Source organism: Zosterops lateralis (genome assembly GCF_965231275.1).
Source record: "Zosterops lateralis genome assembly, chromosome: 5".
Taxonomy (NCBI): Eukaryota; Metazoa; Chordata; class Aves; order Passeriformes; family Zosteropidae; genus Zosterops; species Zosterops lateralis.
In genome coordinates this window covers 50,139,314-50,164,679 of record NC_139766.1, presented here as the reverse complement: position 1 = coordinate 50,164,679, position 25,366 = coordinate 50,139,314, and the positions used below count along the sequence as shown (strand labels likewise).

At 37.6% G+C, this 25,366-nt stretch overlaps 1 protein-coding gene across 2 annotated transcripts in view; it reads right to left on the bottom strand.

Annotated features, from left to right (window-relative positions):
• The window catches only part of PPP3CA (protein phosphatase 3 catalytic subunit alpha), a 173,963-nt gene that overhangs the window by 85,783 nt on the left and 62,814 nt on the right, over positions 1-25,366 (bottom strand). The window contains exons 1-2 of one of the 2 annotated variants that reach the window (XM_083862424.1): positions 18,844-18,908; positions 15,699-15,899 (exon numbers count right to left, since the gene is read on the bottom strand). In XM_083862424.1, coding sequence (XP_083718550.1) covers positions 15,699-15,899; positions 18,844-18,886 — 244 coding nt within the window. In that variant the 5' untranslated portion in view covers positions 18,887-18,908. Of the gene's footprint in view, positions 1-15,698; positions 15,900-18,843; positions 18,909-25,366 lie in introns of those variants that run through there. The other variant, XM_083862423.1, reaches the window with a different exon arrangement.

Below are 25,366 nucleotides of genomic sequence, written 5' to 3'. Positions count from 1 at the left end.
CTGGCAAACTACCAGCAGTGACAGTACAAGAACATGCTTTAAATTCCTTATGTAATGAGCTGAATTTACTACTACAGCCAGTTTTACAAAACTGTCTCAGCGTTTTAGCTTTAAACCCCAAAAAAGCATCAGAATGTAACACAAAAGTATGAAGAGCAATCTCTTCATACATCTCAAAAAAGGAAGCAATTAAGACTTGTACTTTTTCCGATATCATCAAGGACACTGGAAAATTGCAGAGAAAATAAGAAGATTGCCAGGAATTAGACTACTCTGGGAGATGAAAGGATGGGGAAGAAGTGGGAGGAGAACGAGCTATTTTCCACATTGTGCCTTTAATTTTCCAATTGAATTGTCATTGCAATGCTTTTCCTTGAAAGTTTACCACACATTTGCAGAGACATGAACTGCTATCAGATCTTCCAAACACAGCTCAGATTTTCAGTCCAAAACTCATTATATTCTTCATATTAAACATCACAAAATAAGCCATTCTGAAAACTCACAGAATGGTGAGGTTGCTCCAAACCCCAAAGTGTTGCATGTATTGATCAGCTAGTTTCCCCCTCTGCTTTTTCTATCCAAAAACTGAGTTGGGTTTTTTTCCTTTTCTATATCTGAAATCAAGACACAGTCTACCAGCCATAACCATCCAAGTACTGTCATTGTCAGGCTGTAGATCACATTATCTTTTGGAGTTCTCTATTCTGCAAAAAGTATCCAAGGCCACTGAATTTGGACTCAAAAACGCATCGCACAAAGTGCTCCAAAAGTGCATTTATGCAATGGAAAAGAAAGTGTGGAGGGATAACAATAAAAGACCATCAAGCATTAGCATTGTCAAAATCTTCCTCCACTAGACACACTTGCACAGCTTGACTGCATCTGCAGAGTAAGAAACTACTGAAAAATATACAACTGCATGGTATTTAAAAAATATACTTGCTCCCTTCTGCTTGATCTAAGAATCTTCCCCACACTACATCCCTCTCAGTTTGATTAATGTATTGAAATAATGTACACAACAGGTATCATGGAGACCCAGGTTAAGGAGCCATGGAAATTAAGACTTTCCACATGTGGAAACTAGTGTTATTAATATACTAATTATTTTTTCACAATGCTATTTAAACCTACCTAAACAGTCAGACTAATTAAAGAAAGGACGGGAAACAGGATTTTTTTCCCATTATTGTATTAACCTTTTCTGCATGATTAAGCTAAAACCACAGCCATCATTTATCATAATGCCTATCAAAAGATTTACAAGTCACTGGAATTGTATGATGATAATAGAGAATTAAAAATTCCTCATCTCAAATAATCTTTCTTGGACCACCTTACCCATCCTTTTATCCTCAGGAAGAGGATAAAAGGCTTATGTACTAGACAACATTTAGTAAGTGAATTGCTGGTTTCCCTTACATAGTTTATTAAGAATGAAAATATAGTCTTTGTTTTAAAACATTTTCATAGATGAAAAGACTAGGGTTTTTCTTTTTCACATGATTTTCACTATGGGGTTTTTCTTTTTATTTCTTACTGATTCTTTTAAAACCAAACAACTGTTTTATTTTGACATATATTGCATGGGATTTCAGCAAAAATAGTGATTTAAAAAATCCTATCCTTCCACTTAACAGCATCATAATGAAAAGCTTTCTTCTGTTTGTTTTATAAGCTCTATTGTCACAGAATGAGGAATGCACACTGGGAACATCTGATGGATCAAATTTCGAAGGAGTTGGGCAGAAAGTTACTTCTTCTGTAAGAAGTCTCATAAAATAAAGGATTTTTTTAAAAAACCATATAAAACTATGAAACTTTGCTCTTTAGTCAAAGTGTCAAAGCACATCATATAGTTTAACTACAAAAATCTCTAATACCCAAAATTTTGTGCTGAGGCTTTCAAGCCCCATTACTCAACCTCTGGTAGATTTCTCAGTGAAAACTAACTGAGCAATTCAAAGAATCAGCTTTTGATTTCCTACTGGTTAGGTTTTCTGAATCATTCTCCTTTTCTGTCTCCTTTCTAATATTTACTTCTACAACAGGCTTTCCATGCCTGTTTATAAATGTCATAGATATCATGTGAGTAATCTCTTCTGGTTGAAAATGTAATTTATTTTAATTGGAACTGAAAACCTATTTGAGGGGTGGCAGGAGGAAACTGTTCCTACTTCCTGCTATAGTTCTCTCAGCATCTAATTACATCCATAAAGAGAAACAATGGGGAGGCTGTGTGTTATTCAGGTTAATGTGGTTAATTACACTGTGCCCCCTATGCAGGCAAATACACCAGAGCCTCAGAACTGATACAGCACCCACACAACAGCTGTAACAACTGCACTTTGAGATCACATATGAGACACACTCTAGATAGAAAAACTTGTTTACTGGAAAAGGTTTCTAGTTCACAAGAAAAAATGTAAAACACAGCAGAACAGACACCAAATAAAAAAATTCTAACCATTAGCATTCTAACAATTAGCACCTTTAGAATTTTCCATAAAATTCTTGTCAATACGAATTCAATTGCTGCCACTAGAAATATACTCTTCCTACTGAAATACCTTTCTCCATGCTTTTTTGTGAGTAAGATACTTCAGTGAAGTCCTTTTTTTATACCCCCATATCCCAATATACCAACTGGAGTTGAACCAAATACTGAAAGGTAAAAGGAACTGCATATGGACCTTCTATGAAGAATCAAAGAAATGTTTCAGAGGCTTAGAATGAAACAGTCTGAGCTCAGATGAGTCACAGGGGTTCTTGGAACAAAACAGACAATACGGATAATTGATAAAACAGGGACAGACAATAAGAAGCATAATCATGAGGGACAGTCGTGATGGTTGAAGAATATGATAGCTTTTCTGAGGAGTTAACCTCCCTCAGAACACAGTTGGAATAGTAGGAGGTCTGTTCAGAAACATCATGTTACGAGGGAAGGATGAATGCATGTAAGTTGGAAAGAAGAAGATGGATTAGTTAAGAAAAGAAGTGGCAGAATTTACTCTGATCTACCTTTGAACCTGGCCCTGTTTTGAACAAGAGGCAGCACAACGTGATTTTCAAAGGTACTGGTCAAGCTAAATTATTTTAAGAAGAGGGCTTAATGTGGGAAGAACAGGTATCTTCATTACTGAATGAAACCTATGCTGAAAAAAGCTGCAGTCTGGAGAGTAGGTCACTGGTGCCTAGGGAAAGAGTGTGATGAATTAAGTGCCAAAGAACTTGCAAATGTTATGAGAAGATAGATGTCTTTTGGCAGACTAATGCTTTGATTTTGTTTAAACTAGCTAAAGTGAGTAACTTAGCTTCAACAACACAGTGAAAAATGGCTACTGCTATAAAGTTTTAACCTTTCCCCATTCAATTAATGTTAGACCTGAAAAGTTCTCTTCAAAGAAAAGATTCACTGAAAAGCTAGGAAAGGTGATATTCACATTCCAGGTATTCTTAAAGATAAAAGAATATACAGACTTTGACATTTTAGAACATACACACTCAAGCTTTGTTTATGCAGTTGAAACACATTTCCTTCTAGCACAAAAATCTGCAGCAAGCAAAGGCATCAGATCTTCTTCATTTCATTGCTGTGTCAATCCAAGAGAAATCCAGTTTATTCTTCACTGCCTCCCCAGGTAAGATAATCTGACTTTTTTTCTCAAATGCTTATTTAGAAAATGAGACTTTAAAGTAAAAGGCTGAGTTGCATTAATTGCTTATACTCATCTGCTCTCCCACAGTTGTGGTCATCTTCCAGTCTGTTCCCCTAGCAACAGCTAGAGACCTGCATGCTCTGGCCTTATCACTGTGGTTACTCTTCCTCTCTCACATATTGAATAATATATGGCCTTGATGGCAGGTGCATCAGGAAGCAGCCAGACATACCAAATACATGCCACCAGAGAGCATCTTCAACCAGTTACATTTTAAGATCATGTCCTAAAGAGGATTCTGTATTTGGTAAGAGCCTTGATATTCTGAAGCCTCAAGCTTCTAGACTAGAAAAAGCAGAAGCACTAGTGAAGACCTAAATTGGCATCAATGATCTGAAAGTCATTTTTCATTGCTAAAACCATCATTTTATTGAGGATACATTTGTTCCCCCAACAAAGATTCTGGGAGCCATAGCAGTATTCTGTACCATGCTTAATGTCTTCCCCCTACACATCTCCTTAATGATGTCTCTCTAACTTTATTAGGTGCAATGCACTGGGTTTTCAAAGAAGGACTACTGATTAACACAGAATTTAATTACATTTGATATTGGTCCAGTGTTAAGAGGTGGTTTTGGCCATAACTAACCTCTACATGTATTTGGAAATTTCTTTTTTTTCTACTATAATGAGAAAGTCTATTTCCCTTTGCGGTTATCTTAATGAAAACAAAACAAAAAAACACCCCTAACTCTAAGTAATTCTACAAGAAACAGTAGACTACAAGCCTGTTCTTAATCTGCTGTTATCAATCATTACAGTAACAAATACAGCACACAAACACACCCAAATTTGTAACAATGCATGCTTTATTGTACTTTTAGAGAGCAACCAAGTCTCACCTCAACACTCTTACTGTAGATATTTTGGAATTAGGTCTTGAACTACCCAGCCTGGGCCCCACACCAAGGCCAACTGTGAAGCCTGTGACGTACTTAGAAATTAGTTTGTGAAGTTTGTGACGCAGTTAAAATCAGGTATTAAGGTGTTAATGGGAGATAGTGGGTTTTTCAGAGGTTAATAAGTATAGTTATTAGTGTGAACGCTTTAGCCACCTTAAGGAACAAGTGAAACAATATCTATTTACATTCTTTCTGTGTTGTGTGCCAATGAAAATGTATCTGCATTTGTAAACTATATAGAAGAGTATATAACCTGCCATTTTAGACGAAATAAAGGGAGAACATAGCATTAATCATAGTGATTGGATATGCATTTGCTCTCGTCCAGCTTCTCATTTATTTTAAGGGTCTTCTCATTTTACTTACCATGCTCTTCTCCTTTCAAGTAAAATTTTTGGCTATTTCCTACTATAGGCATTGCTAATTAACTGCTTTTTAGAGACAAATATTTTCTTATTTGTTTAAAAATCTAAACATGATTTTCCCTTCAAAGGAGTTTTACCCCTTCAACTGAAGTTTTTTAGATTGTTTGGGGAAAAAATATAACCTAGTTTTATGTATGCAGGCTGATCTCACAAACAGCTCTTAGGTCTTCCTCTCTATACTTTCAGTTGTGTACCCTGCACTGAGGCCAGTTTTTTACCCCCCTCTTAAAGTCTGATGAGAAGCAAAGGAAATGAAGTGGAACAAAGAAGCTACATTAGCTTTCATAATTTATTGCTCTAGACAACTCCAGCTATTGCCTGTGACAGGAATCAAGCCAAGCAGAAAGCAAATGAAAGTGTTCTGCCACTTTGTCAACATGTCACAGGATTCATTTCTATGGCCACCAGCAATGTCCCCAACCCCTGTTGTCACACTAAGTGCTTGACCTGTATGTACAGGGGGGCACCAAATACAAAGGACAACAAGTACAAAAAATTAACTGAAATGCGTTAGGCGTTGTTTTCTTCAGGTTTTATTAAATGATACATTTAAGTGTTCTTTCTTACTCAATACAATAATAATAAAGAATAAATCTGACACAGTTCACTGCATTTTATCTCTGACTATTCAGAAGAATTTTTGTTTGTTTGGATGAATAAACTCCTGTAATGAACTCTCACAAGCCCTTCCTTTCAACATCTAAATTCAGCCTATTCTGATTGAAGCAATACTTTTGTGCTGTTTTCCACTCGTAAGGGTAAAATTTTTTGCAGAAGTAAATTTGGAGTGAGAAGAGATGTAAGAACGACATTTAAAAATTCAACATGGCAACTTTCAGAAGAACCATCTGCAAGCAGTAATGCTGGTGCACCTAACGAGCAAGAAGGATTCTCCACAGCACCTTGCCTTCCCTTGTGCTGAGCACCATGGCTGGTTTTGACCCACACAAATGTTCTGAAACTGGAGCTTAGTTCTTTGCATTCTGCCCTAGGGTTGCCTGTTTTAAAGATGGCATAGCTGGAGCTATGAAAATCTCACAGGAAGGAACAACATTGACTTAAGCCAAGTAATCCACAAGATTCACCACAACTGCTAAGCACAAGATGCAATAAAGAATGGGAAAGACAAAATGTCATAGGACATAGACTCCTCTTGAAAATTCAATTTGTGCTGAATCTTCTTTAGTGGATGAGAAGACGCTCCTCACTTATCAAGAGCATTTTATCATGACACAATTAGCATCCCAAGTGGTATCAATACATGAATTTCAACTAGATTTAGATGCCCAAAGGTGAGAGAAGCAAGAGCAAAAACAGTCAATGCAGAGAACACCAAGCAGTAATTTGAAACTCACCATTTAATGTTTTAATGCCCTAAAAGATGCACATAATGACCCCTCTGTCAAAAGAAAATGTTATGGCTTGACACACTACCAGTGCAAATCATGTACATTATTGCCAGAATCCCCTGTGACACTTTCCAAGACTTTCTGAAATCACTGCAGATTGAAACGATGTTCCTGTTCAGCAAAACTGATCTTCCTAATTGGTACATTTATTTGGAGATCTTGGATTTTTTTAGGCTGTAAAGAACATTATAAAATATTATTTTAAAAAATTAAAGTATTTTGAACTATAGCAGGTTTCTTTTTTATTTAAAAAATAAAATAAAATTTTTTAAAAAATTACAGTTGTACTGTAATGTCCTTCACAGAGGACATTATACATACCTGGAAATTATTCTAGAAATATTTTCTCCAGATAAATGCAGAAAACCAAACAGAGAAAGCATCTGTCTCAGCTCTGGTAGTATTTCTTAGAGTAATTAAAATGCTAATGCAAAAGCATGTAAAGGCAGGAAGAAGTAGAAGCAGCACCCACTCCAGAATAACGTTTTTCTATAAGTATAATTTCCAGCGTCTAATGTTCTCTGATTTATCCTCTAAGTGATGACAGGTATGTTTATAGTATCTCTTTAAGAAGGAATCTATTAGTTATCTCCTTTGCACTTGCCAGTGCTTCTCAGTAGGTTTTGGTGAAAGGTTATACACACAAAAATAGGGCACAAGAGACAAGCTGGTGTTGGCTCCAAATGCACAACCAGACTCTGAACAACAGAGGCACACCTCTGCACAGCGATTCCCAAACCAGATGAACACAGTGTTACCTCCAATGGCAACAATCAGCTGACACAGAATGCTGTTTGTCTCTGACTTGCTATTAGTCCACCCCCTCACACTCCTCCAACTCCTTTTTCTTGATTTCTTTACTGCATCCACTCTACAGCTGTTGCAGGTACAGTGTGATTAAGACCAAATCAATCTCCCTTTCAGCCTCACACACATATAAATCATGACTCTATAATTATTTCACGTTCAAACAAAATGGGCAACTCTGGTTCACTCACCTGTGACTGGCAGATTTTTATTTTCCATGGAGGAAGGCAAACATAGGCTGGAATTTCCCTCAAACACCTTCTAGCTCTTAATCATTTCAGTAGCTCCTCCATCCAAAATGCATGGAAGGAGGAACATGGGTGGCTGTGATTTCAGCAGTGATCCCACTGCATTCCCACATCCCTTACTAATATAGACTGTGACCTAAGACTGAGTTAAATTAACTGAGGTGAAAATCAAAAGGAGGAGAAACCGGGCAAAGCTAAGAGAACACAAAAGGCAAGAACAAAGGTTCTTTCTTCTTAATGAGGATTGCACAGTACAAACATCATGGTTATTTTCAAAAAAAGAACCCAAGTGTCAAAGACCAAGTTCTAACTCAAGCTCTGCCACTGACTACAAAGCTGCAAAGCAAGTAAAAACCCTGATTTACAAGTTTCAGAAAAATATTTGAGCAGCTATAATAAACAGCACTGCTGTAATGTATTCTGTCTGCTTGGAATAGTCCTAGAAGAAATGCTAATGTGCTATACTGTGCTGTCAGTATTTACATTTTGAACCACCCACATGCTAAATAAAAGATGGCAAGAACAAAGTCCTAAAGGCCTAGGTATTTGCAAGCAGTTGTTTTTGTGTTTTTTGCTGGTGGTTATTTTTTTTTATCAATGCAATTTCTGGACTGACTTGAAGCCCAAAATATATTTGATCTTCCATTTCACAGCATCAAATTAAGCTCTGTATCTGAAGGGAATTTCAGATTTCACTATTTCAGTTTAGCTTATTTGACTATAGAGGTTTTGCACCAAATAAAGTGAACCATAGATAGATAAATCATTAGTAAGAACAATGAGGTAGTTGTAAAGAACACCGTCAGTAGTGTTCACTGTCTCGGCAATAATGATAGATTCAAGCACCTGCTACTAGAAAACATCAGCTCTGCCAAAATGTCAGATGCTAATGGCTGAAGCAGCTCAATTAAGCCACAAGACACAATTGCTTTGTTCTACCAGGGATGCAAGCAGACATATTTCAATCTATACCTGGAACCAAGAGAAGCACTTACGGAAGAAACAGAAAAAAAAATCTGAATATATGCAGTCTTACATCTTCACCTTCTGACAGAAATCCCAGATTTTAAGCCACAAGTGATTGGATGTATTATGAGTTCTCAATAAAGTATGCAAGATAGCTGGAGTAGTGTCAGTTTTAATCAGCAACCCAAATAAAGGATCCAATCAAGTTCACTTTAGCTGTTCAACAGTATGTTTATATGGTAAATTATTTATAACAAGCTCAAATGCAGGTTTTCTGTAGTTTAATAACATTCAACAACGATAACGTAATCGAAAATAATTGTTGCAACAGCAAACTGTGCTTATGGTACACTGAGAAAAGGAGATATCTAACACATTTTTAAAAATTATGGCAAACATTTCTTCATAAAGTCTAATTAATCTGAGAAAGTATCTCTTCCTTATATAGTAAAAACAACTGGACTATAATTTGTTTTCAAGATGGATACAAGAGTAGGTGGTGCTATTAATACTTTCCCTTTCCTCCACTTCCCAGCTCCAACTTGTTCTGCTGAAATTCCATCTATGCAAATGAGATTGTGAATGGATGTTAAGAAAGAAACAAGTCGAAGTTCACTTCAAACATTTACCTCACTCCAGGCAACATTAACTTCCTTATGATGAAGAAGAATTAGCTGCAGGCCACTAAATCTGAGAGCGAGACTAATTTGCAGAAATGTGTCCAGGTCTCAAGGTGTTACTGGTAACACTGCAACTCAAACTGGTACAGTTATACCAGGAACATTTGCAACTCTCTTACATCTCCAAGACACAGAAAAAGACGTTGTACTATAATCAGCATCCTGTTCTGAGGGCAGACCCCAAAGTACCACAAACAAAATTAAAGATGCTTTTTTAAAGATAACTCTACTGAATGTCTTATAGCAAAGAAGGGAAAAGTGTAATTCTTATCCCCAGAAGTTGCAGGCATCTAGACTTCAAACCAGAAATTAAGCTTTAAGACTTGTGGGCCTGAAGACACCAGCCATTCATAAACACTTTACAATTCGATCATGCATGTGATTTTTTCATGGCACATATGCAAATATTTTAGTTATATATGTCCTGAGAATTCAAGTTTCTTCAGCAGTGATCACAGTACATAGGGTTTAATCCTAAGTGCAAAATAAAGAAATTTTAACTATAATTACTTTTACTGAACCGTTAATTTCAAACAAACTCTGCTGTGCAAATGTGGATAGATCTAACAATATTTGTAGGTATCTAATAAGAAATTTTGCTTATTTTCCATGCTGAAATTTTATTTTAAATGGCTTCAAAGGTAAAAGAAACAACTGGTTTACTTTGACACTCAGATTGGATCAGATCATTCACATGCATGCTACAGTTCAATGTAATTCTAAATACTATTTTCTTTTCTATAATGGGGGCATAAATATTTTTATTAACTCAACATTGATCATTTTAGCTAGAAATTCTTGCTTTTTACAAAGTTTTAGCTTGCACAGCACTAGCAACATACTAATGTTATTTCATGCTACCAAATGAGACATATTGGGCAAAGGAAAAATATATGTGGAACACAAAGAAAAATTCAGGACACCCTAACATTCCATGGAATAATGTACCCAAAGAATATCTGGAAGCCTCAGATCATAAAGGCACATGCTGGCAGGAAAGGGCTTTCCCTCTAGTTTTTATGGACCTGTAACACACAAAAGTTTCCAAAGGTCACCCAAGTTGTCACAGTTGCTCCCACACAGGCTTGTCCATAAATGCTTACAACCTTTTCCCTCTCATTAATTTAGAGTTTGAACTGCAAAAACTCACTGTGTTCACAAAGACAGAAACATTACAAACAATTCAAGTATTTAAGTTGGATCTCCAAAATGCCGTGACATCAACCAAGCACTGGAATTTTTTTACCCAAAGACATTGCAATAACAGTGCAAGTGGGTGTATTTCCCCTTAGCGTGCACAAGGTTAATACTTCCAAACCTACTGGATACAAACACCCTACCTTACATTATCTGATGCAAAGAGAATAGCAAGGAAGGCTCTGTAAATAACAAAGGTCTCCTTGCACCTACCACAGCCATAAACACGGGAGCTACAAAAAACAGGATTAGTAGAGGAAAACAATATGGCCAAGAGTTGCACAGAGACTGAGACACTTCCTGCACTACAAGAATAAGCTTTTATTCTGTTTTCCCTGATGCTCTCCTCTCTTCACCTACCAAGCTGCATATACCTGGCAGTTCAGAAAGCTTTGCACACGGGCTAGCACAGAGTCAGGACTTCTTCAATGAAGCACGTGAAGGTTTAGAACAAAGTATATGCCATTTTAACCTATTTTCTATTTTTTTTCAAAATGAAGGGATAACAGATGCTGGGCCCTATGCCTGCACACAGCCTGGCTACACCCACCAAGCCAGAAGCCACTGTCATGGACACTGCTAGGGAAGCAGTCACACAAACAGAATTGAGAACATCTGTACACGGACGGCTGCCTCGGTAATATTCATACATTACATTGCAGTACACATACTAAAAAGCACAGTTTTATAAAGATGTATATGAGTTAAGTTTTTGTGTTTTTAGTTTACTGGAGGACACTCTTGCTAGTACTGATGAGCAGAACTACCTAAAAGGACTGCAGACCAAATACAAAAAATGAGATATGTCAAATGTGACAAGCAAAAAGAGCACACGTTAATTACTTTTAAAATAGATATCATCAAGGAAAAAATACTTAAAGCACCACTATACATCTTAAAAGCTTATTCACTTGTGTAATCATATGTGCAAGAGGTACCATGCTATTTTCATGCACTATCTGTAAATCTAATAATATCCTCAAGGAAAATAATCTAAAAGTACAAGAAAAGGTGTGCAATGATAGCTATTAGATAAATACATCATTTTACAGTTCTAGTCTATCCTGTAGTTATGCATGTCATTTAGGGAGGTATACATTAAAGTATAAAGAGAATGTCACCATGCACTAAAGGGACATGTCAAAGGGACAAGCATGTCAAAGGGACACATGCTTGGCATGCAGTCAAGAATGATCAGTTCCCAAGCAGCATATTTTAGATTTGGAAGTGAGGGCCCATAAAACCATGCAGCCAGTCCTCATGCAAAGAAAGGGCAGTGTATACCACTTGCCCAAAATCACTCTGTATAGTAATGAGCCTCTGTAATAAGGCTACCCAATCAATTATAAATCTGGCATTCCCAAGTGTACTTTGGAGTATGACTTCAGTAAATATTGCCATCAAAGTGGTTCAGAAATATACTCCCTTAGCCTTCTGAGGAAAAAAAAAAACCAACAAAAAAACCAAAAAAAAACCCACAAAAAACAACCAACATCCAAACACCAAAAATGAGCCAATTTCTCCATGTGTCATTATACTGTTAGGAACATAACACAGGACTGGAAATTCTAAGGCTGCCATAAATACATCTTTCCACTGAAAACCTGTAGTCTACTGGCAGATCAACCTCATTAAACATACAAGCTTCAAAGTGAAGTTCACATTTCTCCAAGTGAAGAGGTTACAGATTAAGTCAGTCAAGACAACATTGCCTTAAGATTTCCAAGATGCAAGAAGACTACTGATAGCAGAGCACTTGGAGCCTCTTGTTTTGGGCTCTGTTCATATTCCTACCAGTGAGCAACAGCCCAGTGTAACTGCAGGAACAGCTCACCGTGTCTGTAGCCAGACCTGCAGTGACCTGGGCATGCATGTACACGTGGAGCAAACTATGGGAATTTGAGCTACCCTCACAAATGGCTTCATCAGGAATATTTCAAAAGGCTTATAACCTTGCCAAATTTGAAAATAAAATGTATTAATTCAAATGGCAATCACATCAATGGTTCTAGCTAACCATAGGACACAAAGTAAGGTTTATACATAAATGCAAATTAATTGATTGTACATTTCACATTAAGGCTCTTTGCAGGACTTGCACGCAATTATAATTTTCTTGCTTAAATTCAGGCTCTGTATATACCCATTTCATTGCACATGACTTTACTTAGAACTCTGATTTTTTTCCTCAGGACAATTTAATCACCCCTTAAAATAAACAAAACTGAAATTCCAAATAACTGGATGGCTGTACAAGGCTTTAAGAAAGAACTTTTCGTATTCTTTAACGTTTATCAAGTATATCACTCTAATAATCCACAATGCTATTACTTCTACAGTTACATTCTTCCATTTTTCTTCTTTTTGATGATCACCATCTTATAAACCAATGACAGGAATATATTTCTAAAAGATTAATGCCTCTCCCACACAGAATCCCATATTAGGGGGGTTTATTAGTGGTTTATGAATGTCATTCTTCAACAAGGCTGCTTCTCTTGTATGAAACCTAAAATTTATTTTCTTATCCACTCTATCAGTGCTTTCATTTGTTCTTTTTTCTGGGAAAAAAAGCTTTCCTCTACTGCATAGCTATTTCCTGACTGCCTGTATACCTGGCACTTCCACTACATCATCAGTCAATTGATATTCTCTTTATCCAGTCACCTGCTGTCATACTACTCATACAAAGAAAATTGTCAGGTCCACAACAACATGCCTCACAAGCTTTCTCAACCTCCCCCTAACAATTTAAGTTCTTCCTTCTTTTGATGATCACTTTCATAACTACAGCTTTCATGTTTGTTCATACAGAAGATTAGCACTTCTCAGCTACCCTGCATACACACATCAGGAGCCCAGCTTTCCTATGCTGGCTTAAAAGAAAGTAGCTACCAGCCACTCTGAAGAATGCTGCAGTATCATAATCACTGCATGAGAATAATTTCAAAAGCAAGAACAAAGCAAGGTGCAGGCTTAACTGAAAATAGAATCAAAGACTTACATTAGACCAGTGTTATAGAATGAGGTAAGCTTGAGGAGATTAATCCCCAAAATATAATTCAGAACGATTCCAACATCTTCAAATGAATTTAAGAAATAAAATTTTAATAGAAAAATTAAAAAGAGAGAGAACATTAAACACAGGCTTATGGAGATCAGCTGGGACAAAACACACCAGAGCTGTCTTCCTACAGTCTACATCTCTCAATGGATTAAAAAAAAGAGGTAAAAATCACACTCAGAAAAAAAAAATCCATAAAAAGGTAGAATTTTCTGTGTCTACCACTCAGTTACGGACAAGGCTACTGCACCTCTACAACTTCTTCCCTTTATCCTGAAGTGTCAAAAAAAAAATAAATCTGTAGAACTTTATTCTACATCAACTAAGGGTCCTTTTATTAATTCTGTTTTCTTTATTCATCCATAAGCTGCAACATGATTGACATCTTTTCTATCAGAACTGTACAGCAGCATGACAAGCTAATTATTATATAAAAAATGATACACATTACCTCTCCAGGTCAAGCTACAATCCTCCAGTTAGATGTAATTTTTAAAATTACAAGCTTTGTGTATCATTCTAGTCCAGACACCACACTCAGTTTCGGAGAAGGTTTCCTTAAAATGAAGGTTTTATTATTTCTATATAGTTTTTGGTGACTGCTACCAGTACTGTTAATAAAAAGCTGGCAACCCTTCCTCCGCAGCAAATTACTATTTCTTGTACTGTTATCAGGGCTCTAGAGAAGCAAAACTGACAAAAGGACTTCTTAAACCAAGTTTTTTACTTTGGCTTCATAGTTTAAACTGGCTGGAATTAGATGTCTTTTTCCCCCCTCAGCTGACTGTCTATGCCACAGATCAATTAGTTGTCAAAAATGCATTCATACCCAATAGCAACAACAAAATACAGGAGGAGACACATTAGAGCAGCAAATGCATTCATACATTCAGAATGCAGGCAGAGGCAGGAGACAATTAGAGAAGGAAATTCAAAAATAAGGCATTTCCTGAGGATTAATGAGTGGGTGGTAGTGTTTGATAGTCAAGGGCAGGATGGGTTCTGCAACCGGCACAATTCATTAATCCCCCAGGCAACACAAACTGCTAATTTTTTTCTGCACTTCTTATTTTCCTTAACATCTAATTAAAATTTCCACTAAATCTGACACCATCATTCCCTCATAGAATCACAGAATGGTTTGGGTTGGAAGAGACCTTAAATATAATCTAGTTCCAACCCTTCTATCATGGGCAAGTCCCACTGGACCAGATTGCTCAAAGCACCATCCAGCCTGGCTTTGAACACTTCCAGGGATGGAGCATCCACAACTTCTCTGGACAACCTATGTCTCATCACCCTCATAAGTGAAGAATTTCTTCCTAATATCTCATCTAAACTCACCATCTACCAGTGTGAGAACATTCCTCCTTGCCTTGCCACTACATGCTTTTGTAAGAATTCCCTCTTTCACTTTCCTGTAGGCCCTCTTCAGGTACTGGAAGGTGCTGTATGGTCTCGCCGAGGCCTTTTCTTCTCCAGGCTGAACAGCCCCAGCTCTCCCAGTCTGTTTCCATAGAAGTGCTCCAGCACCCTGAGCATCCTCATGCCCTCCTCTGGACTTGCTCAAACAGGTTCATGGGCTTCATATGCTCTGAGCCCCAGAGCTGGATGCAGCAGTCCAGGAGTCTCACCAGTGCTGAGAGGCAGAATCCCTCCCCTTGCTCTGCTCCCCATGCTTCTTTTGATGCTGTCCCAGACACAGTTGGCATTCTGGGCTGCAAGCGCACATTGCCAAGACATGCTGCGCTTCTCATCCACCAACACTCCCAAGTCCTTCTCATCATCTCTGCTCTCAGTCCATTATTTGCCCAGTCTTTTTTTGTGCTTGTGACTGCCCCAAGCCATGTACAGGTCCTTACACTTGGCCTTGTTGAACTTCATGACATCTAGATCCCAGTGCTGTCTGTATGTTTGAACAGCCCTACTATGATAAATAACATCTATAAAATTATGGAATTAATACCTAGCGCGAAAGGCCAGGTAACTTCTCAAGTTTCAGAAAGCAGTTCTAATTTTCTCCTAAAGACTAAAAATGTTCTCAGCCTTAGAAACAGAAAGGGCTCAGCAGATATAATCCGGTCCTTTAAATTAAAAGCTGCTTGATGGCCTCTATTATCCAGCAATAGCAGATAAAGAGCGAATCAACTATTGGAGAGAACAACTGATTTTCAAGCTGCCTTTCCATGCCCTAGGAAGCCCCGCACACTAATGCATTATCAAACATGTCCCAGTCAGCAACTATTCCTCTCCATCACCATAACTCCACACTAACCTGTGACAGGTGCATCTATGTCCAGCAAATTTTTTTCCTGGCGGAGAATCGAAGCTCCCTCTGTTATTATTCTCAAAGCCACGCTCTCTTCCAGTCTCCCTTCTTTCATAAGGTGTGCCTTTAAAATATCCACACGAGGTTTTCCATCATTATCAAACACTTCCTTAGCTGTGAGACGGTGACTTGGAGGAAATGGGACAGCTAGATGGAAAAAAAACAGAAAAAAAAAAAAAAAGAGGTCATTTTTTCAGAAAAGCTTTTATTCTTGATACATTTCAAAACACACCTCCGCGGCAAAATAAATTGCCATAGATTTTCTACTGCCTCTTAAAATTTGTGGTTTAAATTGTACATAGATTCCCAAAGATACCATTAAAGCATGTATTCTGCAAGATATATTATTCACACACACAAGAAGTAATTTGTGCTTATAAAAGAACTGAGAGGACTATTTAGGCCATAATTACAGGTAGATACATTCAAGTGAGTCCTTCAAAAGGCATGAGAATATTGGGGAAAGAAGGGAACACAGTTTGAACTGCTCTGGTAGAACTAGAGAACATTGACATCCCTTCCAGTAACAGTATAAAATGCACAAACAAGTGCAATATTTAATATCTGTCTGTGGACATGCATAGATATACTCCAATTAAAATTCTAAATCCAAGACAGAGCTCTCTCTAATGACTTTGGGTAGAGCGATGTAAGATGTTTTCCCTGTACAAGTAATAGTTTGCTACACAAGATACATCTGAAACCCACCAGTGCTGAATAGACCATTCCAGCACAGACAGTGCAGAGGACATATCAGACTGAAGTTGGAAATAAATGGATAAATACGAAGGTTGTCCTGGTAACATGGCAGCAACCAGCAAGCTGAATACTGTCCTCACATAAGGTCAGAGGCATAAACTTGTATGTTCCTGCTCTCCTGGAGGCAGCTGGAGCAAGAAGGCTCAGAGGTGATGCTGTCAGTTGCCAGGATGAGGCTGGAACATTATCCCAGCTTAACCCCTTTTCCCTCGCAGTTCAGTCTGAGTGGCATTAGGCAGCGCCTGCCTCACCAGCCACAGGGTAATTATCTTGATCCCTGCCACAGCTGCAAGAGGGTCAGGTTGTTACAGAGCTCCAAGCAGGGACAGGAGGTGGCTGCAGGGCTGGTTTCAGCTGGTCACATCTGCAGTGCAACCCTGTCCCTGCCAGAGGATCTTGTCCCCTATGGGGTGTCTTACTGGCAGGCTTTGCCCCATCACAAGACTTGAAACCCTAACACAGCAGATCAATATATCTGTTAACTTAGATTTTCTTCTAATTTCACCATAAGCAGACTTCAAAAACCCGTAACTCGCACTCATAATTTAAAGTTCAAACCAAGCACTCTTCTCTTACGCTACCAGAAGTAACAGTGCAGAAAATAAAATATTTCCTTTATACAGTTATCTTTCACTGATATTTTTGACACAAGCAGCTTAATAAAATGCCTTTCCCCCCACCTCAATTTTTTTTTTTCCTCCTTTTTGCTGTTCCAGTGGTCCATTCACTGAAATAATCTGGTGGGGACTTAGGAACGTGGGTGTCTGAAATACACCAAAGCCTGACTGTTCTCAGACTTAAACATAGCACAAAAAGGGGAGAAGGTGAAAATTTATGAAATAAGCAATTTATTACACAACACAGAAAAAGAATTATCTTTTCTAAAAAATGGAAGGTGAGTGATAGCTCAGCAGTTCTCCAAGCTTCCATTCTCTTTTTAAAAAAAAAAAAAAAAAAAAAAAAATCTGGAAGGCTACCTAGTCCTAATGACCCTGCACTTCCAGCATGGAGAAAGGAGGAAAGGGAAAAGTTGGTACATATCTGCAATCACTTTGGCTGGAAGAAACACATACCATTAACTTGCATTCCTTAGCAAGACTGTCCCCCTTAGCCACTGCTCCCCTACAAAGGCATGATAATGCAGAAACCTATCCAGTGCACCAGTACTTTGAGGTAACTACCATATATGCTTGTATGCTGAAAGGAGATTTTTACATTACAAAGAGCAAAACACAGATGCAATGACAATAGCAAACAAAAGCTATGACATAAAACCTACTGATATAGAAAAAATGATATATGCTACAGCACTGTAAGAGTTCTGCAGGCAGAGCTCTAACAAAGATGCACTCATACCTAATTAAAGAAAAAAAAAGATACTGTTCCAATAGGAGATGATTCATGATTAATTAGGAAAAACACGAGTGACTGAACAGAACGCAAATTGCATCTTCCATTATGAGAATATTAACTTTGAATGTACACATACACCCAGCTTCCACAGAAGAACAACGTAAGGAATCGTCACATTCATGCAGAAGTCAGTTAAACATAATTTTTTTAATAACACCACAAATGCTATATCAACCAAAATCCTTTTATAAATACAAAAAACATTTCACTTCCATTGCTTTATAGAGAGCAATGTTACCATCTGAATACACAGGTATCCATCTGTTTCTTCATGCCTTTTTTGCTTTTTCTGCTTTTTTAAACCTATGGTATTAGCATATATAAGTAAGTAACAACAAATGCAATAAACTTGACTCTTATAAGAAATAAACCCTGGAATCTCATTAGACACCAACTGTGCACACAGAATACACAACAAGAAAAAACATGGAACTGAGAGAGGTCACCAGGGAAAGGCAGGAAGAGGAAGGAGTGGGTTATTGAAATGCCAGCATTGAGCTCCTTGCCATGGCACAGGCCCAGGTGATGTTTTTGTAAAAACAGGCAGGAATCTGTATTAAGCAAAGGCCATAAAAAGGGGAGAGGTAATAAAATATGCGTTGACATCTAAGATATATTTTTAGAAGTTTAGTGACAAATCTCACTACAAGACCACCACACAAGGCTCCTGTATGCCTAATTATACTCTATAAAACTTAAAACCTGGACTGATGTCCACCTCATTCCCATTACTTTCTTTATATTGACATAAAAAACAAACAAATTATTCACCAAGTGAAACACTACCCTGGTGGTTTGGCCATAGTATATGGACCACAGCCAAATACAAAGAAACTAAGTTTTAAATCCTTGACCTCAGCCTGTCAGTAACATTCTCCTGAGATCTGAAAACACAAGAAAATACTCTTTAACCACTTACTAGTGGGGATTTTTCCACTTGTGCTTTCAGGTCTCTTGAGCATGTTCCAGCAAATGGAGGAAAAGATCAACCTGTTCTTTTTACTGCTCTTGCAGGCTTCTGCAAAACCCATCTCATCGTTAACACAGCCACTGCAAAGGTCAAACATCATTACTGTTTCTCTCAAATATTAAGCAGCCGCTTTGGAACAAATAAATAAACAATAAGGAGCTCTGCTTAATTAGAGTGGACCACGTGTGCACGCATAAATAAAATACAGCATGTGGCAAAGCAAGCATTATTTTGTTTATATATTATTCATCTTAAAATGAAGCTGTACACTAAATTAATACTCTCAGAGGAGGCTGCCCGTAAGAAAAACTCTTTCATCAATATTCAGGTTCCCAAATTATCTCCCCCTGTAATCCTTGTCCTATAATTTTATATAACTTATGCTGTATGCCTGTATGTAACTATGTTTATAGCATGCCATACTTTTATGAAAAATAAATGTTTGTGGTTTTACTTGTAAGGAAAACACACCAATATCTGCTAACATTGCAATAACTCAATGCACTGCATTTGTCTGAAGGCAATCCACAATCTTCCATTTTGAGAAACATTTGCACTACTGCAGTGCCTAGAGCACAAGTTATTAAACACATTGACACTTATGCCACAGGTGCAAAAAAATATTAAAAGGTCAGTCTGCAGCTTCAGGTTTTTTACATCTACTTCTTCACAACCTTCAGACTCAGTATGCATAAAAGTTTTCTAAAACTATGATAAAAACCATCTCAGAAACTCCAACAAAACTGTATTTTTTTAAGACATGAACATTTTTAATAGCTAGCTAACAGGTTTTGCAGTCTAACTTCGAAAATCTACACCCATTTTATGTGTTTGAACATATAGCATAATCTTGAGTATTCCTGCTGACCACTAATACCCATACTGGAGTTTTTACTATTTGATCAGAGTTCTGCATTTTTGCACCATACTGGGTCTGACAAAACCTATGTGGCAACACAAAGAAGCAGCAAAAGATCAGCTTTTCAACCTAAAGACATTGGTTTAACATTATCCAATTTCTGTACAGTTGCCTATGAACTTCTGGCTTACTTGGTTTCTATGAACCTAAGGGAAAAGAACGATGGTGGTTTTTTTTTGGTTGTTGTTTTTTTTTTTTTTTTTTTTTCCCCCAAGAACTCGGCTTAATTCAGGTGACAGACTGAAACAAGATGATGATTCACCACCATCCACAGCTGCTAAAGGGGAACAGAGTGAAAGCCCCCAGGCAGTGCAGGGCTCACCAAAGCAGTGGAAAAAGGAAAGGGCACTGCCAAAGATGCTCAGCCATGCAAGACATGGAGTTCTCATGTGACAAACATCCCCCTTTGACAGATTTCCTCAGGCACCACATGGATAATGCTTTCATCTCCATACACAAGTTTTCTGAAGAAAGATTCAACAATTCAAACATACTGAATCACTGTGATCTCTTTTTTAACCTGCACATTGCTTCCCTAGCAAGGTATTCTTTTAGGAGTACCATACAGAAGGGTGAATTATTCAGAAGACAAAATTTCTTTTCAATATAAAAGTTTGTACTAAAGCATTCATAACATGTGTAAGTTCTTATTAGCTTTTTGTGTACTTGGCAGGAAAATATGCCTACACCTGATTAAAAAAAAAAAAAAAATCCAACTATTTATATGACAGCAAAAGAGCCAAACCAAAATCATCTCAGTGGAGCTAAAAGTGGAACACATGTTCTGATGTTTTCTAACAAAAACTATCAGGTTTCATTTTACATTAGCTACTGTCATTAGAGTAGGCACTGGAATTGGCAATCTTTCTCTAAAAGATCAAGCTTTCACCTGCTATTTTAAGACATGACGTATTTCAGGACTGTTTTTACTAAATCTGCTCACCAGATGGTGAAAGTGTTGGAAATTAGAATCTGGAAAATAAATCTACAGTATAAAATAAGAAGCAGCTATGAGGATTCCTATAGAAATTTAGCATGAATTATTCTTCATTGCCAACAAGTTCTTGCAGCGTAATCAGAAGTGCTCACAACCGTATTTGCTGAAAGACGTAATTAAATTAACATCACTCATGAGTAAGGCATTTTGCTTCGCAGAAAGCTGTAGTTTTCACTGGGCAAGGCAGTCAATACTGCATAAAGAAATAGTCCATCAAAAAGAATGTTGCGTGAAGACACCTTTGAGTAACAGCACCTGGATGTGAACTGAATTGAGAGCAGAGAAGAGAGTCATACCTCAACAAAGCCCACATATACCAAATTTGGAGAGAAAGGAAAAAGGAGTTCCTTTCACAGATATCTCAGCTGACAACATGGAAAACAGGCCACTTGACGTGAGGCAATAACACCTGTGGCCTAGAAAAAACAGAAGGTACTACAGGTTGGCAAGGAAATTGCTTCTCACAAGACTGAGATGAGCCATGCTAGCATTACCTTTTGATGTACAAAAGCTCCGACTATAAAAATTTTAAAAACTAACAAAAGACACTTCATCAAATATCTCAGTTCTGATGACTATTTTTAATATATTCTGACACTTCAGTCATAACTGGGGAACATAGACAAAGACAGAATTGCTTCAGAGAAGCATGCCTAACTTTGGATAATAGATGTAACAGAACAGTGTTTGTAAAAGGAAGGGCTGTGTCACCCATGTAGTGATCTCAACATATTGCCATATTATTTCCAGGCACTAAGGCTGTGGCCTTCTAATCAGTAGGCTTCACTCCCCCTCCTGTTCTCCCTTCAGTGAAACGTCCCACTCTAAGACAACCCACTCCCAGCACACCACAACCAGTCCTCACACAGCATAACTCCATGATACCTTAGGAAGCAAAATATACCTTTACAGGATTTGAGCTTCAAAATTAAAAGGGAAGTATGAAGTCTCATCCCTGTGCACCTTGTTACTTCACAGGAGAGGGCTGCCTCTGACTAGCTGCAGAGCTGGGGCTTACCTGCACATTGTGCCACAAGCTGTATCGGTACATCTCAACCATACGGGTAAGTTTTTGACAGGATGATTTCCTCTCAACTACCTCTGCCATTTTAGTGAACATACAGGGATCTTTTAGCATATACACAAGTGGCACAGCAGAGAGGAAGGACAATAAAAGCCACCATTAACTTGGAACCACAGAAGGGGGGTGAAATCGTGTCATTTCTGTCTGATTGCCAAGCTGAAGTATGGGCTGCTCCTGCATGGATGCCAGGTGCCTGCTCTTACAAAATGAAAGGCTACCACTTCCCATCACTTAGGAATTGCTATGGCCTTTTCATGACATTACTGGCCTCCTCCAAAATACACAGAACCTAACAATAAGAAAGGTATATAGCAACGGTTTTCTTCAACTATTTTAAAGAGTATAACCAATCTCCTCGTGAACTCAGGTCAAATTTGTACTTAGAACCACCGTAAGTAGTTGTGTCATCTTCAGTTACTTAAAAAAAAATCCATTAAAAACTACACTCACTACTTCAGGATTTGATTTTCTTTATATTCATCACAGGAAGCTTTAAAACCCTAAAAAAGAATTTACACAAAGAGGTTCTTTCAAGAGGTTAGAGTAGTGGCCCATTATTCTTACTCTGGTCTCAAATGAAGAATAGTTATAAAAACCACCAAGGCCTGTATAAACACACAAGATTGCCTTGGTGGTTTGATTCTTGACTGGTGAATTGATTGACATGTATCCATCTCAATCACTCTGAACATATTTGTAATAAAATGCAGCATTGATATCAGAAACACAGATAAACGTATATTTCCATAACAAGCCAAATCTAACTCTAATTTTCAATCATGATCAAGCAATTGGCAATAAAAATGGTTTTCAGATTTTCAGAAAAAGTCAGAAAAAAATGACATCAGAACTTTTCCAGAACATTTACAGGCAACAGATACATCAGAAAGCATAGGAACCCTGAGACCCCAGGAGGAAGTACAGGCTGGAAAGGGGAAGGGAAGGAGGTACACTTTAAAAAAAGTGCATGAAAGAAAAGCCTCCTAATTCAAAGAAATGGGTCTGTATGAAATATAAAATTGTAGTGTACATGGTTATACACTGGCAGCATTCCCAGAGTATCTTTTGGCCAACTACTGGGATAAACAAACAAATCCGATCAGTCTTAAAGAGCACAAACACACATCCCTATAAAATATTACAAAAGGGTACTCTTTCCTTGTGTTTGAGATCATATGCAAGTATCTTTGACATTTACAATCCAGTCCTGTCCACAGTCCATGGATAAAAAAATCAACTACAATATAAAGTAGAGAGGAAAAATTCAGTTCAAAAGAAAATATTCCCAGTTAGGACCAACACATACAGTAAAAACTGGAAAATGTGATCATAGCTTCCTGGCCTCATCAGAAAAGTTTGTTTTTCTACTTTGTTACACCCAAGTTTTTCCATAGGACTCAAACTCAATGCTGTTGAGCTTTGTTTTTATTAGCTTTTGGAACAGAGAACAATAATTACCCAGAGTTTAAATTCCTTTAGAGGAACAATTGATTTGGAGAAAACAGTCAGGGGAAAAAGAACCCTGTAACAATGGAAAATACCAAAGGTCTTCCAAGACTTAGATAAGGGATCAGGCACAGTCCTCCATCCCCCAAAATATTTCAGTGATGGGTAATTTCTTTTCTATGGTAAAGCTTCACTATTGTTCCTAATTGGAGGCAATTAGGAAGTGATTGCATGTGAAATTATTTCAATCTACAGGGAAAAAAACTCCCAACAATCAATTCTAGGACCTGGAAAACCTTCAGGTATCAATCCAAATTTATGGCCCCATTTTCTTCTTATTTTTTGGTTCAACTTTAGTCAGTTGACACCAAATTTCAGTCTCTTACATGGCAAAGGTAGCTAAAAGAGGAACTGCAAATAATTCCTCACCTACAAACTGAATAGCCTCTCCAACCTTCTGAGCATAATAATCTTTTACCAAATTTGGCCAGAAATCAGCTTAACTTTGAGGACTAAGCCAAAGTTTCTAGTGACATGCAAAAGGGCAGGGAAGCAAACACCATTTCCTTTCCACAGCTCTTCTATCAGGGCAAGGTTTAAATACAACCAACATACAGCTTCCAAAAATTCACCAAAATCTGGCACTTGTCAGACAAATTTGTTAAAACAAGTCAAACTCATAGAATAGTTTGGGTCAGAAAGGACTTTGAACAGCGTCAAGTTCCAACTAACCCCTCTGCCATGGGCAGAGACACCTTCCACTAGACCAGGTTGCTCAGAGCCTCATCCAGCCTGGCTTTAAACTCCTAAAAGGAGAGGCGAGTAAGTGCAAGTAAAGCAGCCTTTATTTGGAGATACTCTGTTTCTTAACGCTCCTTAAATGCCACATTACAGAAATTACTCTGCTTAAATGTCAGCCTGCAGAGGTCGATTCCTGGAACAAGAAACACCAGCACATGTCTTGCTGATACAAGAAAGTTTATTGGGCAGAAGAAATGAAAATTCTTGCTAGCATCACTAAGTAATAGTTTGAAAAATGCATCTCACATTTCAAATTTAGGGCTATTTGCCTCCTAGCAATTGATAACCTTCCCAAAGAATGTGCAGCCTAGGGACAAAGGACAAAGACAAGGGGGTAGGGATGCTAACAGACCAAAGTAGTTTACTGTCGGTCTCTTCCAGGTTCCAATCAGTTGAATGCTGACCAAAGGATCTGCAAATAGCATCTTTGAATCATGTAAGCTTTATTTTATTTGAAAACTTTTTAAAAAGCAAAGTTTTGGGAAAACAAACAAACTCAAACACCTTACCTAAGTCAATAAATATCAGGATGTGAAAAAAAGTTTAAAGTGTTAATGCCTGAACTATTCCATTTGAACTAATTCAAAAAGACATGCTGACCTGCAAATGTTAACCTGGTTTATTATTTTCTGATCATGAGGCATGCAGTAAGTAGCAGATATACACCAGCACTTCACAATTCAGTCAGACAATTCTAAGGAATAAGCTTTACAAATATAAGTATGTGTGAGAACCAAGTGTAGCTGGAGCCAAATTAACCTTAAGAAGAAGTTGGAAACAGCAGTTGATGTGTGGGTGTTTTGTTTGTTTCAGGTTTTGGTTGAATTTTGGGATTTTTTTTTTTTTTTTAACCCCAAAGAGCTTTGCTTGTTATAGTTGCATTCTAGCCTTTGACAGAAGTTTTAAATCAGCACACTTCTGGATGAGTCAGTCTATACTGACTCACACTGGTTTATGGTGTACAAGGAACTGGCCAAGCTCTGCACATACTAGTGTGAAAAACATCATTTCAGAATTCCACTAAAACTGAATTCTGCTTGTTCAGCCATAATCAGTAGACAGGAAACACAAAGGCATAAAAAATCTGCACCTGATTATATGATAATTTGTACTAGGCCATTGATCCAATAACAGCCCTTTCTTATTTAGGAGTCTGGTAATATACCTGGAAAAGCAGCAACAAAGATTTACTAGTATTTTTTTTTCCTATGCTGTTTAATGTCTA